Source organism: Numenius arquata, chromosome 2, assembly GCF_964106895.1.
Source record: "Numenius arquata chromosome 2, bNumArq3.hap1.1, whole genome shotgun sequence".
Lineage (NCBI taxonomy): Eukaryota > Metazoa > Chordata > Aves > Charadriiformes > Scolopacidae > Numenius > Numenius arquata.
Window position 1 is genome coordinate 105356395 of NC_133577.1, and position 19566 is coordinate 105375960.

General features: G+C 39.1%; 1 protein-coding gene across 1 annotated transcript in view; it reads right to left on the bottom strand.

Annotated features, from left to right (window-relative positions):
- Positions 1-5389: 5389 nt before the first annotated feature.
- Positions 5390-19566, bottom strand: part of ASZ1 (ankyrin repeat, SAM and basic leucine zipper domain containing 1) — a 37843-nt gene continuing 23666 nt past the window's right edge. The window contains 7 exon segments of the mRNA XM_074168920.1: positions 5390-5572; positions 6841-6924; positions 8749-8862; positions 9289-9394; positions 12774-12886; positions 16867-16923; positions 17294-17369. Of these exon segments, the coding sequence (XP_074025021.1) occupies positions 5390-5572; positions 6841-6924; positions 8749-8862; positions 9289-9394; positions 12774-12886; positions 16867-16923; positions 17294-17369 (733 nt within the window).

Consider the following 19566-nt stretch of genomic DNA (forward strand, 5'->3'; position numbering starts at 1 on the left):
ATCAGAAGGTTGCTAAATAACTTCAGAATCATACAGTTCTTGTTCCTGAAGGTGCCCTCAGTTGCCAAGCCCAGGTGAAAATCCTAGAAAAGCAAGCTAGGAAGCATCCTTGAGATCTGTTCTTCAGGCAGCACATCACAGCCGTGACCGTGTGCAGACCAGACATCGGTCTTCCAGGCTGTTGCTCCATGTGACTCCTGGAGATCACAGACATACAATCAGATGTAAGCATGTGGTCTTTTGGAAAGAAAATGCAGAAGGTAGAGTTGTATCAACTTTTGAGATGGTAACATTCACCCCATTCTCAATTCAACTTTAGAAAAACCCCTCAAAATGCAAACACACCCACAGAAGCCACCCACCCGATATCAGGTACAACTACCTGAAAGGAGGCTGTAGAGAGTCAGGGGTTGGTCTCTTCTCCCAAGTCACAGGCGATAGGACAAGAGGAAACGGCCTCAAGTTGTGCCAGGGGAGGTTCAGGTTGGATATTAGGAAGAATTTTTACACTGAAAGGGTTATCAAGCATTGGAATGGGCTGCCCAGGGAAGTGGTTGAGGCACCATGTCTGGAGGTATTTAAAAGACAGGTTGACATAGGGTTTGGAGACACAGTTTAGTGATGGTTAGACTAGATGATCTAAAAGGTCCCTTCCAACCTAGACGATTCTATGATTCTGTGAAGCTTGGAGCACATTACTGCTCCCCCAGCAGTGCTACTTGCCCAGAGGCAACTACAGTTCCAGTTACTAACCCCAGCAGGTCTTAAAAGCAACATATGAGCATTCAACATTGTGAAAAAATGTGTGAAAAAACACGTTTCTGAAGTTTAAGAGATCAATTAGCAGGGGAGAGAAAGAGAAATGGCAGGGAAAGGACAGCAAATTCCAGTAGTATTTTAGACCCCTCTGGGGTAGAGGCTACAGTCCTCCTGCCACCAGTCTTTTCAGGTTAGCAGTAAAAAGTTGACCTGTTTGTTTTTTCCAGTACTCTCCTGTATTGTCATGGGAGCTCCTTTATTCTGGCAACCGCACCAGTGGCTCATGAATGTTGTCCCCTTCCTCTCCAAACGGGTTATTTGCCACATCTGCATCCCAGCTTTACTGCTTTCCAGACTCTTTCTCCAAACACTACTCTGCGCACTGGCCTTACGTGAATTCACCCTGGATACATCATTTCTCTCCATTAACCGCTCTCTCCTGTTACACAGAAATGACAGAACAGATGAGGCTGGGATGGGCCTTGGTTTGTGTGGCAAGATTTTGGTAGCAGGGGGCTACAGGGGTGGCTTCTGTGAGAAGCTCCAGAAGCTTCCCCTGCGTCCCACAGAGCCAATGCCAGCCGGCTTCAAGGTAGGCCTGCTGTTGGCCAAGGCCGAGTCCATCACCAACGGTGGTAGCACTTCTGTGATAACGTATCTAAGGGGAAAAAAACCTGCTGCACAACAACAGCAACAGAGAGAGAAGTGAGAATATGAGAGAATCAGCCCTGCAGACACCAAGGTCAATGAAGGAGGAACAGAAGATGCTTTAGGTCACAGAACATAGATTCCCCTGCATCCCATGGTGAAGCAAGCTGTCCCCCTGCAGCCCAGGAAGGTTAATGGTGGCACAGGTGGATGTGCCTGAAGCAGGCTGTGGTCCTGTGGGAAACCCACACTGGAGCAGGCTCCTGGCAGGAGTGTGACACCATGGAAAGAGAAGGCCATGCTGGAGCAGGTTTGCTGGCAGGACTTGTGACCCCATGGAGGGGGGACCCATGCTGGAGCAGTCTGTTCCTGAAGGCTGCACCCCATGGAAGGGACTCACACTGGAGCAGTTAATGAAGAACTGCATGGAGCAGTTAATGAAGAACTGCAGCCCCTTGGAAGGACTCACATTGGAGAAGTTCATGGAGGACTGTCTCCCATGGGAGGGACCCCACGCTGGAGTATGGGAAGAGAGTGAGGAGTCCTCCCCCTAAGGAGGAAGGAGCGGCAGAGATGACGCGTGATGAACTGGAGAGGCTAAGTGTGAGAGAGAGTGCACTAACTGCGGCCTCCCCAGTGCTGAGGGGAGGGGAAGGATCACACCCTCCACCTGCAGGTGATGTGACACTTCCTGATGCAGCCCTGGAAAGGCTGGTGGCCTCCCTTGCCGCAAGAGCAGACTGGGCTTACAAAGCTCTACGTGCCTTCAACGAGTACTTATGCACAGAGCTTCTCAGACAGTCAAGAAACCATGCCATGTGCAACACAGGTGATAGCAGAGTAGCCACGAACACTGAAAGCCCAATTCTTTGAATACAGACCTTACGAAATTGAGCTGAAGTTTTTCAATACAGTAATGAAAATGATGTCGTTAAACCTGTATTTCTACGTTCAAATAAAGACTGTTTTCAGAAAAGCTGAAAGCATGGAAGGCTCATCTAAGAAGAACAATTAGTAAGAAAAAAACCTCACCAAGCCCTTAAGTAGAAGGCATCTTCCCATGTATATCACAGTCAGTAGCACGGCTTAAAAGAAAAAGAACTGAAAATCCTTCCCAGAGGGATCCCTGTAAGTCCCACTTCCAGGGACTATGGCTCTGTATTACATGAATCTACACCATTTGAATCAGAATATAAATTAGAAGTAATTTAACAGCTATTAAAGCTGTTAAGGATACACATCACATTATTCATTTAATGCCAGTAATACCCCATTTTATACCTCACCACTTATATTTTCTGGTCTGTAAAACAGACAGCCCTGTTACCTGGAAACTCCTATTTCTAGAATAGGGAAATACCCATTTCCCCCATGCCTACAGAACAAAGAAACGACAGTTAAAAGTATTTAAAACCAGAAAACTGCAGTTAAGGTAACTGCTAGACCTTCAAGACTTTTTATCTGTGCAAAAAGATGACCTCTCATATGAATACCAAAACAGACTGCACGGAAGGGGACAACTGACACAGACAAGCTATGGATCACTGACCCACCCTTTCATGACACAGGGTAAGATGGATTTACTCAATTTAGTCCAGAACAGATTTGTTTAGCAAGGCTGAAGACTCAAAATACTCCACCACGTAAGGCCCAAAGCAACATCTGTAGTACTTTACTAACAACACAGAAGCTTTATTTGGGAAAGACGACCTCTAACTTTTACAGAACTGTTGGAACAGAGAAGGCAAGTGCAAGCAAACACCTGCTCACGCTTATGAACAAGTTACAGCTTTGGGGAACACCTGGAGGGGTGGCAAGAGGAAAAAGAATAAACTACTCAGCTCAAGCTTAAGCCTTGTCCCCAACAAGGCAGCTGCGTGAAGCAAAAGAAGAAAACCAAAACACAGCCCTTCTCTAAGTCAATGGAGGATGTAATAAAAAAGCTCACTCTTTCTCAGTTTAAGAATGCACAAACACAAAATTACTGTCTGCTATTTGCAACTGGTGCCCAACAGGAATAATTGGGCAATGCCTTACAACAGGCCAGGTACTTAAAGAGCAGGGCAAATCCCAAAAAGCAGGAAGAGACACACAACCCGCAGTTTGTCTTGGACAGGACAAATCAGAAGCAAAAATTCTTTAGGTTCTTTCAGATCTCCACGGGATCACCCAAGGCCCTAATTTTACCTAACAGTCTAAAGATTCGGAAAAGGCCCTTGCATGAATATTCACCCGCATGAAGAGAAGTTAGGTATCCAATGGTATTGCAAGTAGGAACCTCGCTGCATCTTTAAGCAACTCTGTATCTGCAGGATTTGGCCCCAGGTCCAATCCACTCAATCCTCTCCCATCTCCATTTGCACTACTGTAAGAGGAGAACAATAACCCCGCTCACCTGCTTAATGCATGCAAAGCTCTTTAGCATTCTCCTCCAATCCCCTCATAGATGTGCAAATCATTGTATTCTGACTGTTCTGGGATAATGACTTTAATTTGATGACTTACAGAAGGAGGCCTCTCAGCAGGGACGTTTTCATCTGAAGGCTTCCTCCCTGGGTGCTGGTGGGGGTGAGAATTTTGACAGCATAGCTCAGCAGACAGATGCTGAAGCAATCTCTTTCTTTGCTTCCCACCCTACCCATAATCACATTGTGATACCTCCTCAAACACAGAATTTGAAAGAGGCACTGGAACAACATGAAAGTGAATAAAGGATCTAGAAATTTACTGTTTAAGCCCGAGTTTAGAATCTGAAGAGGAAAACAGACTGTTTTTCATGATATGGTAGGTTAAAATAATCTTTGATTATTTGTCTCTTACCACTCAACCAAGACACTTCAAGATTGATCAACTAATGGGACAGCTCAAAATGTTTATTCCAAGATCTTTGCTTCTCCTGTGCTTTATACCATTCTGAACACTATTCTTCCACAGTGCACCGTGCTAAGGATGCTACTGGCAGAAAGCCTATGCTTAACCCAAATGCTAGTCACATGTATTTGCAATCACGATTATAAGCAAGTGATCCATAAGATAATTTAACGGGACCAGCTTCTCCAAAATGCGTTTTGGAGGTCAGCTCCAAGCGTTCAACCTTTTGACTCATTTCTGCAAATAATATTTTACTGCAACTCTCGAACTACAGAACATTTATCAGCAAGTATCACGCATTATTTTTTCCTTCAAAAGGTATTTTACACTAATGGCATCATTCATATTGTTATAATTTAGTTAAATACTGATAAAACTGTTTTCTGGAACAGACTTCCTGTTCAACTGCAAGACCTTCAAAGTCAGCTTAAAAGCCAACCTTCAAGTGGATATTTTCTTCGAATTCATGGAAAAAGAAAATTTAAATTTTTAGTCACTGTTTCAAATAACAGGGTCTACTACTAGTAGGAAATGCATCTCTTGAAATGGAAGCTACTTTCAGCGTCCTTTGAAGTGGCTTCATTAATGGAAATTCTCACTGAAGTGGAGAAGTAAGGCATAGTAACATAATCTTTTCAAGGGCAGTATCACAGAAATCTTACTAGTGGTTGAAATAATTCCACTTAACTAAAGTAAAAGTAGAGGTTGGCAACATAGTATGAACAAAATGCCTGTCCACTTTCCCACTCCCAAAAAAGAAAAAAAAACAAAAAAAAAGGGGAAAAAACCCCCTCACCCAAAAGAAAAACCCAAAAGGTGTTACATGTTGAAGTTCTAGTAATACTTGTGAGCCACCCCATCACTGGGAACTGCATTTGGACCGTATTTTGAGCTAATGAGAGGAGGAGTGCCGTGTATATATGTAAAGGGCCATGTGTAAGACAGTTAAAACTGTGCTTTACAGAGTTTTGTGTTTCCATGGATTTTTCAATTTCCATGGCTTCTTCCTTTTGTGATATGTCTTGTAAGTTCAGAATTAATTATAAGGTAATATCAAGAAATAAAGAACTATTTTTTAAATATTTCCTTTTCCATACTTTGCTGATTCAAGTCAGTGTGCTGATAGTATGTGCACTTCTCCACTTTTGCTGGCAGATGGTGGTGGTGGTAGGGCATAGAGCTTATCCCCTCTGTCCCAAAGTTGGGAACACAATGGGAAAAAACCACCAACTTATGCTGTATTTGCCTCTGGCCTCATCGCTCTGTAGGATGTTCCTTACATTGAAGGAGAAACCTGGGAGGAAAGGAAGTATAACAATTGCAGTAACAAAGAAACATGCTAACAACCAACTTAGTTTTCTAAAATCAAAAGCAGAGAACAACTGCGACAGCAACTGGAGCAGCACTCGGGTTTTTATCTTCTCACTACCAATCTTTGATGTACCTTCCAGAGACTAAGACTTCACACAACATCTCTGAAAACCGAGGAGACACCCCTTGAGGCTTAGGTTTTTCTAGACTGCTTCTGGTTTATTTTGATAGAATAATGTCCCTTCAGGAACATTCAGCATTTTTACAGATACTTACTGAAGTCTGCCAAACTGCGTGATTTTAATTACTTCTACCAAGTCCCCTTTTTCCACCCCCCAACATAACTGGTTTGGTAACCAGCTGAAAAACAGGTATTAATGTTTCACGGCAGAATTACAAACACTTAAAGTGGAGAAAACATGAAGAAAAAAATTACTCTAAACACAAAGCTGCTGCAGTGAAAGGCGAGACCAACAAAACACATGCTGCTATGCCTTCTAAGTTGCTTACATTCTTATAGCAAAGGACTGTTATAATCCTTTTAATAGATGTGACGAAACTCTTAACAGAAGAAAGTATCCCTGAGGAAATAGATTTCAGGCATAATTTGAATATTATAGTTCTGTGGGAAATGATTTTTGAGGCAATATGTAACAAGATCTCCCATCTTGTGGCTGTGACAAAGAAGGAAGTTTTTCATATGAAAGATCCGTATGAAAAACTGCAACAGAAAAGATCTTTATCAACATAAAACTGCACGAGATACTTCAAAATATTTTAAACTCCCCAAAACACATCAGCATCATAATTTTAAATACCAACATGTGATATAATCAGAGTTACCTGCTTATGTTCACCCCTGAACAACAGCTAAAGGTAAAAATGAAACTAGCAATTAGTAAGCAATAATTACAGCTTTATGCCAAAAGAAGGGCAGCCTTGACAAGATTTTAGACCTATTGTCTGTACCAAAAGAATTTTGAAAATAAAACCTTAAGATATATTTAAGTAGCAGTTTTAATTTTTAATAACTTTATTTCTAGATCAAAGTAATTACTGGATGCAAATACTACAGATATGATGAGAAACTACACAAATTTTCACATGACCTCAGCTCAGATGCCTATACTGAACAGAAGCATAATGCGACCAAGTTTTCCAAAATCATTTTTAGCACTAAACATAAAGCCAGGTTTTCTTTACCATTAACTTAGTTATAAAGAAGAAAAAACCAAATCCAAGCAATGTTACTGCTCCCGTTTTTACTAATCTTTTTTCCAAGGTGGGTGCTTTTTCTGGGAATTTCACTCGGCTGGGGTCATTCTTCTGTTGATGCTGAGGCAAATGTTAAGTTCATGTAAAAAGTGCAACAAAGAAAAAAAAGTTAGTGTGAAAGCTTCTTAAGTCTGTGATAAAGTAGCCAGTCCTAAGACTCTGCATGCATCTAGAGTTGATGTTATTTCTTTCTCACTCTGTCTGTGCCCTACTTCAATCGAAATAAACGTGTGCAAACGTTTATCTTAGCTGATACTCAAATCGTCCTGTAATATATATTAGAAAAACAAACTGTTTACAAACTTAATTCCCCAAGGTAAAACACACTGCTAAGAGACACCACAAAAATCTAATAACAAAATATCTCAACTCAAATATTTTAACCAGAACTTTCGTCATTTAATTACTAAACCAACTGTCTATGAAAACAGCAAGTTAAACAGGTGACAGATTAGGCTTCCTTGAAATTAAAGGTAGAACGGCAAGTACCTTGCAAGTACCTTGTTGGACTGAGTGAAGCCTTGCCGTGAGGTGCAGCAGGGTTACGTCAGGATTCCCCACCTTAGTTTTATATAATGCTTGGAAGGCCATCTCATCTACCACGCTTTCAAAAATTATATGCTACAGACATAACATGTACTGCTGGCAAAGTCTTGTAATGACTAAGCTTAGCAAACAGTACTAAAGATTTTAAGAGAATTTATACAAACTTGTTATATAAGAGGTTTAACTGTTTCACTTACATTAGAGCACTGAAAAATGCCACTCATTCAAGAGTGCCCCACCATAAATTAAGTAGCACAAAAATGTTTTGTATTAAAGTCTTCATCCGTGAAATTAATTAAACACTACTGTATTTTAATAGAATGGGAATCACATTTTTGAAGTAATTAGAAGGCTAACGTTTAACACCTCTGTTTAACGCTGGGTACAGAGCCACCAAGCTTCATCTCAACAGCTATAAAACCTTAAGTACAGATGAGAGCAAAGTCAAGTGGCACCTAATTCAGATACCAGCGAGCCCTTGTAACTGGCCTGCACATACTGGAAGCAAATAGGTACATACAATTGATTTCTGCATATGCAAAAAAAAGGAACACAAATAGCTAAAAATTCTTTGCCACAACCTCAATCTACCTCTTAAATAGATTTGCTGTTAAGTGATTTATTGGGAGAAGGCTGTTATATTACATTAAATTTACTTAAACTACAGGAAATTGCATTTGTAGCATTATACTCAAGGTCTAAGTTCCACATGGCTTCGTTCAGCAACAGATTCCTTTCTGACACTGATGCTCCATTTACTCTACCCAGCCGCCATTCCTTTTACTGGCCTATTACTTAAAATGACCCCATCTGACAAGAGCGTGTCATTGTGTTGGTTTGAGAATGACTGATGTGGTGCTAACATCTAGCCTTGACCTCTCCCACCCTCTTCTTTTGTCACTCTGCAGTTATCTGGGATGCCTCCCATTCAATCCATACAACTTTAGTACCTTCCTTGTGAGTCAATAATTCCAAACAAAAGATGCCTTAATTAAGAAGTAAAAGTGTAAGTATTCACAGTGGCATTTATGCCACAGTGGTTGTCCAAGAACACAGGGATATATTCCACTTAATTCTTTCCTGTGCTAGAAAGAAAAAGATTGACTGTGCCTTCCTTTGGAGACTGTCCATGCTGCTGTGGAATATTCTAGATTTTTTTTTTTCCTCATTCTGTCCATGGAAAGGTGCATGGGGAAGAAGTAGATGCAATGTCCAAGCTACAGCTAAAGAGCCTGTGCCAGACCAAGGAACAAAACATTTCACTGATGGATGTGACATTTGAGGTTGCACACAGAAACTCGTATGCAGCATTTAATAGCCTCACTCACACACACCCACCTTCTCCACCAGGTCCTTCAGTTTGGCAACTTCTTCTCCCAGCTTTTCAACGCTGGACACCAAGTCTTTGCAGACTTCAATAAAACTTTCAGTCGGTGCCCACTGCAGTACTATCTGTTAATAGTTACAGTTATTTGCCAGAATTACTGTAAATTATAATTTATTATTCTTTAATTAATACATCATAAAAAAACAGTGTCAGAAAAAGATTGTAACTGCATTTATACTGGGCTTTCATTGTATGATTTACGCACAATATGATCTACTGCTCTCTGTCAGCCTTTGTGGGAGCCTTTTGTCACCTTAACTCCCCTATCAGCAGAAACGCGAAGAAACAGATCCATCTCAACTGGGTGGCTTAACTCTTTGAAATAAGTTATTACTAAAAGGTGTCCTTTAGAGAAAGAACATTGGACAGCTCTATATAATTACACAAAAATCAAGATGCTGATGAGTGTTCATATTTTTCATTTTACAAGGTAGAATACGATTCTAGAATATAATAATATACTCTAAATCAATCTTTCTTTGGTTGAATACCTTGTGAGAATTCTTGAGGAAGTGCTTATTTATGGTCTGCACAGGAACGATCAGCTTACTACACTCTTTATTCAACTTCTGAAGAAACTTGAGAAATTCGTCTCCACTACAAAAATAAAACGATATTCCATTACTTGTTAAAGGCTGTGACTTTTTGCCAGCTGAGTATTATCTATGCATTTCCAGCATTGGCTAGTGAGTGAATCAGACACGTAGTTTCACTGCATAAAAGAAATCCAGTGTCATTTTAACACAGGGTAGTTAAACATTACATTTAACAACTTAGCAAGCTGGTTCTGCACACCCCCTCCATTTTGGAAGGGCAACAAATCATTCAATTCTCTGGAATATTCAGCTAGTAAGACACACTGAAAAGTGTCACTCAAAAGCTTTTCAGAGACATTCTATTAACCTCCACGTCTGCTTCTAACTCTCATCAATCCTGTATTATCAACAAAAACATTTTATTACCTGCTGCATGAGTGATTTTGTAACACATTATGCATAATAACCACAACACTTTGTTTTCCTGTGCATGTGCACATACAGATCACAGTCTTGCAACACCAGAAACAGAGAATCTATAGTTAATTTTATGCTGACGTATCAATGTTCCTGACCCACAGCTTACATTTTTGATGAAGAAGTGAAGAAAATAAAAAATCTGGTTTGTACTTTGAAGCTAGGACTGAAATGACTAGGTTAAGAATCATTTAATCTCCAGCACAGTGGAAGAAAGAAGAATCCAGTAATGCTGACTTGGCCCCTGGATGTGGAAATACACTCCTCAAAGCCTAAAATATCTGGTGTTACCTGTCTTGAAGAAAATTTATACTTACTGGTGAAATACAACAGGAAGACAACTCTGAAAATTAGTTTGATCAGTATTGCCAAAAAGTGGAGAAAAGGACTGAAAAATATAACAGACATTTCAATGCAAAGTTTCTAGAGCTTCCACTTGACTCTCAGTCAACTTATGTTACTGGAAGCCTCAGAGAGCGTTAGTTACAAGACATGGTGCTGGCCAGAAAGTTGTTGCCCTTGACTGAGCAGAGGAAAGGGGGACAAGGAAAAAAGATCATTTTTACAGAGTGAGCTCTTAAACCTCAAAACTCCCGAGAAGCGCCTGTATCTCCAGCAGAAAAGTCTCCACTAGCGATAAGCCATTCAGGTAAATAATAATCAGCGCCAAAACAAGAGATAATTTTAAGCTCCTATTGCACGACTTCCTGGTACATTTACAGGAGGATCTGAAATTCAGAGCCCAACGTTCCTCTTTTCCCTAGGGCAACCTGCTACTAAACCGAGATGTAACACACTCACAACCTTACTTGCTGTTTCTTCTGATGGCAAAAAGGAACAAATGAAACTTGCCAAACTAAGCTACATGCCAGTATCTAAACAGAGACTGAATTTAGCCCACAAGACTGTTTTCCTTCAGCTTTGGCACAAGATGGTTTATTAGCAAAGTTTCCATCACTGCCCAGGACATCTCTGATTTGCAACACTGCTGAACTGTTAAGACTTTAACACTTAACCCAGAAGTCAGGAACGTCACTAGGGATGCTGGCGGTTAATAAACAAGCCCGTTCATGGTTTTTATGAAGATGGGGAAGTAAGAAAGTTATTAGCTTGTTTTTATAAAAGAAATTATTATTTATTTCAGAACATTATAACTGAACTGAATATTTAGGGTTAAAAAAATCAAATGCTAAAAAAAATAATCACATCTGGAGATAGTCAGACAGTTTCTCCCACATTAGTACAGTCAAGCCACGATCATGTAAATTTCCTTCTACTTAGAAAGATAACTTTTTAGCAGGCTGGGATCAGTTATGGCACCTTCTGTGTTTTGTCACAAAGGAATTTATTTTTAGGAATTCTAGAAGGATTCTCAGCAAAAATAAAGTATGTCATGGGCACGAAACAGGTAGGGGAAAAAAAGGAAAACATTTATACTTCTCATATTTCTTTATTATGCTGATAACAGAAAATTATATGAAAATGTTTTTTAAGAACTATCTGTTGCAGTGACATGTTCTTGCATTTGCAAATGGAAATAATGTTTTCAAAAAGTCATCACTTTTTAAAAGAATTAATGGCTGTCAAAACACCAGTGGCTAAACAGTGCTAGACACCCTGTGAGTTTATAATCAATCAGTTCAACATTTTCTACTATGTTAGTTTTTCTATGACTTAATGACTGATTTTCCTTCTCACAGAAGGACTTTGAACAAGTGGGAAGTAAAATCTTTATATAATAGCATGTAAACATAGCCCATGATTTCAGTCTCAAGGTCAGATTCCTAGAATACATGTCAAGCCATTTTCTAGAACACTATGCAGTGCTTGCCGTAACTGAAACACTGTCATATTTTGTATACTTCAATCTTTAATCAATCAATCATTTTCTGGTTTTGAGAACTATATATGATCATACTGTAACTAGGAATTCCATATGTCACTCGTGTGTGAGGCTGCACCAGACACCGTGTGGATTTTTCATTGTACTTGGCCATACAGGCAGTGAACTATCAACTTTTTCTATCTCTCCACTTATTACATCTATTTAAATTTTTAAGCTTTCTGCTTAGAATGTATATACTAAACAACACTACGGACCAATCTGAAAAAAACACACATTTCTAGCATAAAAGTGCATGAAGCTTAGCCTGGGCAAAGTCCTCCTTAACTGCAGCTGATTATCCCTTGCTGAAGAGTCAACGCCCTTTTCTTAAGGTGCCTAATTTGGACAGCTAGACACCCAGACACCTGGCCTGCAACCTCAGCTCAGCAGCAAAGCCTCTATTTTAATAGGAAAGGCTCAGGTGCTGTTAGAGAATTTACGGTGTATCCATATCATACTGGTTTGTATAATATATACATGCATCTCTCCCTTCCACACATCTTTTTATTGCATCTCGCAATCAGAAAAATCAGATTGCAAGACTAATAGAGCCTGCCTTGTCTACAGACACAATGGAGAATTAGAGACCACATCATGTGTGGTTTGCAAGGATCCATAACGCTCTTGAAGCATGGGGGAGCAAGGAGGGCAAGACCCCATTTCCACAAAGAAATGCCAAAACCTGCTCACTGAAGTCTATCAGAGAAGTTAAAGAATGAGTTAATACTGGAGCCTGAGAAGCCAGTTTGAGAGTTTATTATATGAACACCCTGCACAGCAAGGCCATAAAACCCTGTTTGAGGTACAAAGAAAGAATTCACCCCTCAAAAAGATGGCTAAAGTAATGGCATGTAACGGCAATATAACCCATAAACAGATTCTTACAACAGGAATCTATGCTTCCAACTTTCTTTGTAAAAAACACGCTGACCACCAGCTCTCATAATCCCCTAACTCTCATGAATGTTATGCATGGGATAAGGTGTGAGAATATTTTATCTCTGAGCTATAGAAAACAATGCTGTCACCTTAAATAGTTCATATTTCACTTCCATTTGCTTAGATAGGCAGTTAATACCTCAATTCCAGCTCCATCACTTCAGGGAGGTCTTCAATTCTTATTTCTTCCGCTTGTAGCTCGCTAACAGCATCTAGGAGTTTCTGCTGATCTCCAGGATTTGTAATGCCAATCTAAATTTAAAGAGTAATTGGAAATATTATTTACTTTTGATATTTATTAGACATAACAGTACAGTACCATTTATTGTGCAAACTTCTAATTATTAAGAGTCAAAATAAGTTGCTTTTAAGTTATTGCAGCCAACTACAATGTATGTAACTGCCAAAAGAAAAACTAAAATTGCAGAAATTATTCAGTAATGCAAAATAAAATTACAAGAGCTGTGGAAGAGCCAAACAGAAATTGCACAGGATACTCAGAAAATCCATTTAAGGTTTATTAGAAAAAGATAATAGCAATTTTTATAAGTACCCCTGTTGTTAGGATGTTATGCTCATCTATTTCAGGATCATCTCAGTCACCTCGTACAGCAAAATAATCGATCATCATAACGGTGATACAGCATTAACTCACAAAGAAAGAACGGAAACTATCAAATCAGCATTAAATGGAGAATTTTAAAGAAAGAGGCTAAATTTTAAGAAGAGCTTTTACAGCTTTTGGATGGGTATTTTTTTCCAGTTAGAAAAACTGTTTTCGTAACATATGATACCTTTTAGAACCTTAATTTCTTATAGAATCTCATTTAAAAAATAAGTTGTCTACAAAGAAATCTAGTTCATTCACACTACCTCCAAAAACGAAAATGATCAGAAACTTGTAGAGCGACAGAAAGAACATGATCTGTTAAAAAGACATTCAGCCAGATGTTTCTACCATGAAGTAGTGTGTAAAAGCAGCCCTTTTTTATATCTGAAGGACAGATTTCTCACCTGAAATTAAGACTGAGCCTAAATACTACTCAACATCAGCTTATACAGTCCCTAAGATCAAGTCAGTTCATATTCTCTACTCTTGACTAATGCTGCAAACAACAACAGAAAAGTTCTGAAGCATTCAAGCCTTTGTGTCTTTTTTCGCGTAAGAAAAGCCCGAAAAGCTAGAACAAGCACAATGCAAGAAGCCCTTCTTCCTTATGGATAAGCAAGCTTTTAAGTCGGTGTTGGTTCAATTACACTCTGCAGCCCAAATAATACAAATATTATTGTGAAGTGGCCATATGTTTAAAAATGTACAGTTGTTGTACAAGTGTTGTACAAGAACTTGTTTGTATCTGTAAAACAGACTATGCACAGTCTAGATTATGATTTTGGGCACATCAACTTAACTAAATAAAGAAGCAAAACCTAACCCCTGAAAATCCATGCCCCAAACCCATGCTCCAGCATCAACATGACCTTTTGTTTCCATCTAAAGGATGACAGAAAAAAAAAAAAAAGGCAAGTAACAGATTGCCTCAACGCATGAAAGACGATGTACTTCTCAGAGAAAAGCAGTGAAATTACGCATGAACTCTTACATCCTTGCAATCTTGCACAAGTGGCCACTAATTTTAATAATCTGTCAATTTTCTGCCAAATATTACATACTTTTTTTTTTTTTTTGCAGGGACTGGAGTAGAGGAAGGACAGTCCTGGAACTGTGATATAGAAGCACAGAGACCAGATAATTCTCCAATAAAGAAGTTAAACTTCTGGATCATATTTTGACTTTTGATGTGTTGACTTTTCAGTATGCAATCTCAAATCCAGAACAGGATGACAATTTCTCTTATTCTAAACCAAAAAGCATGAGGGAAAGGAACCTTCTGCATTCAGAAGTAAACTTACTTCTATTGCTATCTCATGAGACAAATGCTCAAATAAAACCAGACAAAAAAGATCCGAGTGTTACGGGTATCACAGAATCAGACAAAAACCCTCCAAATGTTGAATGGACACGACCCAGTATATTGAATAGGCTTGACTAGGTATGGAACAGTTTATAAGCTTAAGGAATGCAAGGATTTCAGCTTGAAAGAGTCATTGTTTAGGCTCTGTTGTAGGATACAGATAAAGATATTTACAGAGAAAATATCTTTCTGATATTGTTTGATGGAGGAAAGTGTATCATGTTAGTGACAGGATTTCTCCCCAGTTCTCTGGATACAAAGCAGCTTGGTTCAGAGGCATCCATCAGAGGTCATCATTAATCTTTGTAGTAATAAGATCCAGGCTCTTTAAAATAGCTGGCTGTTAGCTGAAGATCTGCCATCACACTAAAAACTTTGAACTTTGGAATTACAAGGAAACTGATTAGATTTCTTCTATCAGCAGTGTGGGGAGAAACTCTTAGTAGAACTCTAAAACTAAGCTGCATCAAGAATTTAGGATAACTTATGAAGTGCTAATAACTTGGGAGTGTTATGTCATTTTTAAAATTCTCAGTTGAAGACTCACTAATTAATTCATGTCCATACACAAAGCACAACTTATTTTCCAGGAACTGCTGTTTCCTGCTATTGCAGAGCTAAGAGCAAAACAATTCTGTTCCTATGGATATTATCTTCCTGTGCAAGGGCAGCTCATCCAGGTATTTATTTCAGTTTGTCAAAAAAAGCCCTCTTTATAGTAGGAAGTCTGTTTCAGTGTTTTAACATGTTTGAGAAGTTATCAGTTTGTGTGAAATTATACCTCTTTGATGAAGGAACTGTAAGGCTTAGCCATTCACTAAAGTCCACAATTCTCTCCCCTTCCCCCAATGTCCCCTGGACAAAACCAAGTAAAAATTACAACATCAAAACAGGTGATCAGTATGAACATATACTCAGTCAGGTTTGCAGTTTAATGCAATTTGCAGTTTAATCCAAGACAGCAGCTCACACAGTGGTGAGAAGAAAGACACAAAAAAAATCTCCTTTAAGAGCAAACTTCCTGTCAAGGGAGCCTTTAGAATTCACCTGAAGCCCACACCGGGATGCTGTCTAATGGGCATGATCCTGAGGCTTCAGAAAAGCAGTAGCATCAGAGCACACTGAAATGCCTTATAATATTCAGGTCAAGCGAACTCTTAAAAATCTCTTCATTGACAAAGCTCCCTATAGGTTCACTCTCTGAGAATACAGATTTACTTCTGAGCTCTGTCAAACACTGAAAACTCTACTCAGTTACAAAACTTCACACAAGACATCTTTGTGATGCCAACTCTGAAGAAATATTAGCATCTGTACGCAGATGTTGGTTCCAAATGCTAGAACACATGTCCCCATGGTACCAGAATAGGCGGAAAAAAAAAGCTGACACTGAGGACGTGGCTTGCATCAGTAGCAGAGAGCAGGCTTGAAGCAGCTATTTTAATGAGGCGGTTTTGGTATCCCAGACCAGGCACAGAGTACTCAGAAGAATCCAGCAGCCTGAATTATCTACATTGTTCCAAGGAGACTCCTATAATTGGATTTTATTATGGCATCCTCCTGTAAGGATAGGAATTCTTTCATTTCCCACAGGAATAATTCCAGCAAAGACTAAGGTGAAGCAACCACCCTATCTCAACTGGAAACAAAAACCTTGTAATAACGCATCCCTTCATCCTGAATAACAGCGAAACACCAACCTTCCCAGCTGCAGTGAACTGTAAGAAACCAAAAAATCTTCTCCCTTTCTCTTGTTCTTTTTTTTTTTTGGTACGGTTTTACAAGCCCGTGCAGGATATGGGATTCCGCAGTGTAAGACAGCTCTCGTTTTTCCAACAGAAATTACCTCACGAAGGAGAGCCACATTTAAAGTAGTTGTTTAGGATTATCTACTGCTAATCCTAGCATTGATTGCCTTTCAGGGAAAACATACTTAAATACTAAAAGTAGTAACAAGCAAAATTTAAAACGGAAGTATTTCCTGCTCACTCCAACTCCCACATCATTGCAGCAAGGAAATACTAGGGACTTCCACTTCATAGTCAGAAGATGCAAGATTTCAAGGCTGATCAGTTGGATAACATGCCTTACAAAAGGTCTGTCTATATTAAAATTGAAGAAGTTGCAGAATATTCTGAAAACAGATCTTAAAAAAAAAAAAAGAATTCTTACAGGGTTAGGCATTTATAAAGAGAAGCTAAAACACAAAAAATATTTAAGAGGAGAAAATTAAATTAAGTTCTAAAGTAGTAAACTGACCTGTATTAACTCATCTTTTTGCATGATCAGAAGTTGTCTTAAAGCTATATCTTTTTCCTGTATAAAACAAAGGGTTTTCTGTCATCAAAAAGAACTTCACTTAGTTTTTTCACTTATGTTTTACTTCAGTTTTCAGAAACAAAACCAGCTACACAACACCATTATCGAAGGAACGAAGAGTTCTCTAGTTTAGAAACATCACATTGTGACTAATGCACGTAATCAAGTCCATTACAAGAGCCAATACAGTCCATTGCAGTTTAACTTAGCACTTTATACATAAACTTCTGTTTAATAGATTTATTTGAATTAATTTGATAAGTTTATTTAAACTAATATACCAATAGTGACAGAACTTTTTTTTTTTAAGCTGTAAGTGCATTTTGCTTTCATGGATTACAAATGGCAGATTATACCACAAACTTACCTTCAATAATCCTATTATGTGTTCTAGACCAAGACCATGTAAAAACACTTCCATGTCATCAAAAGCTGAATAGGAACTGTAAATATAATTAGTGAGATTAAAAATTAAAAAAGTGGAAATTAAAAATAAAATAAAAGAGACACCCAGAACAAAATACTATATAAAAGCTCCCCAGACAAAGCACTGGGGAACAACTTACAGTTGTACACACTTACAGTAGTATCTCATAAATATCATGGGGAACAACTTAATCTATCAAAATTTTATAAATGTCTTTTCTGCCTAATGAGTTGAGCCTAAAGGGAATGATTTTCACAAATAAATGTCATTTTAAGTAGAAAAATGTTCCAACTGAACCTTAAAGTTGGGTTGCAAAAGCCTGAAAAATTTAGAAGCGGGGTTAAGGAAGATAACTATGTATTCGTATCTGATAACATTCATATAAATTGGCAGGTTTTGGGAGTCCTTGCATAACTCAAGACTTTTGGTTCTGTTAAAGGTACAAGGAAAGGGAATTTTTTTTTTTTTCCCAGGATCAAAGAAAGGGCTATTCAGCATCCAGGCAATAACTTCAAATCCCCTGAGCTAGAAAAGGGCCTAATCCAGGCGCTGAAGAAAGCAAATTCCTGACAGGTATGTGCATTTCCTTGTATAGTCCAGAGCTCTGGAGCCAGGACAATTGTCTAATTAGGATGGCAGACAGAAACGACTGAAGCCACACTCACTATCTATGGATGACAAAAAGATGACAACAGCAAGGAGGACAATTTACACTCACTGACCCTGCATGGTGGGGCACAACTGATACCCAGTACCAGATGATGCATTAGGAGCAACTGAAAGAACAGGGACTTGGGAAGACAACTGGAAACGACTGCAATGAAAATTATGCAGGCAAATGGCAGGAAGGAGACATCCAGCTCAAGGAACTATGACGGAGTAAACACAGGTATCAGTGTACCTCTTGACTATCACTAGATGAAAAAAACCAACTCGCTAGGGGGTGGGTACGTGTGTGCGTGTGGAAATGGATAAGCTATATTTGCAAGAACAAGCATTTAACAGCCAGGCATCTGGTATTTTCCAGGGGACTGCTTCCTGAAACCAAGAGTTCTACTAATTACCAGAAACGCTCAAAGTTATGAAACATCATAACCAGCTATCGTTAATATAAAAATCCTTGAGCTTGACAGCTTGTTAATACAAACAAATCAGTTGCTCATCTGATGCAGAGAAAACCAGTAGAGTTTAGAAAAAGACTACTGAAACATTGTGAAATTCTGGAAGCCCACGCGTTGCCTAACACAGAATTACATTTCCCTAGCTAGACATGTGGCTGCCACAAAGTATTTTAAGTAGGTTTCAGGATTTCAGTGCTGTATTTTAAATGGTTATTGAGATTACCGAAACACTGGTAGAATGTCCTCTAGCCAACCGTCAGGCTTCAACAGCACTAAATCCATTTGGATAACTGCTGCATAATGTTTATTTTCTCATACCAGAAAAAGCCTGGGAAACTTCCTAAATAACCCAAACCGATTAAAAAAAGAGAGATCTGTTCTAACACTGAGGCCATTAAGTACAGACTTTATCTAGGAGTATGAGTCTTTGTGATGAGTACTAGAAGACCAATATATTTAAAAGAATGTCACCTTCATGACAAGTGTACAGGGACTCAAAAGATGATCCCCAAGGAGCAGTCAGATCCCATAGGAGACCTGGTTCATAGGTGAGGAGATACACCCACAACACCACCTTCAGGAATCTATGAGTATTAAGATACAAGAACAAAGGGGACAGCACAGATAATTGATTTTACCATGCAAAACCTTCATCCCTCTGCTCCAAGTACCTCTAAGATGATTGTGCTTGATGCACCAGAGAACAAAAGTCTGATTGACATATATATTCATTTAGCAACAGAACCTGGTGTGGCTTTGTCCGAACTGAGGTACTCCATCTGAGACTGAGACTACCTCGACGTGAACTGCTATCAGCCTAATGATACAAAACCAGGGCATTCCAAATTCAGCATGACCTGGCTGAACAGGGACATAAAGTTAATTGGACCAACCAGAACAGACTATGTGCACTGGACGTTGTCTTCTCAAGACCATGCAGCTCAAGCTCAAGAAGGCAAGTGGATGGTTTGTTGAGGACTTTTAAGTCAACATGTTCTGGGACAAAACCACATCAAAGATCTTTGAAGCTGCTGAAGCAGGGGCTGATTTCAGTCATAGGACACCTGCAATCTTCAGAGTCAGGGGCACGCT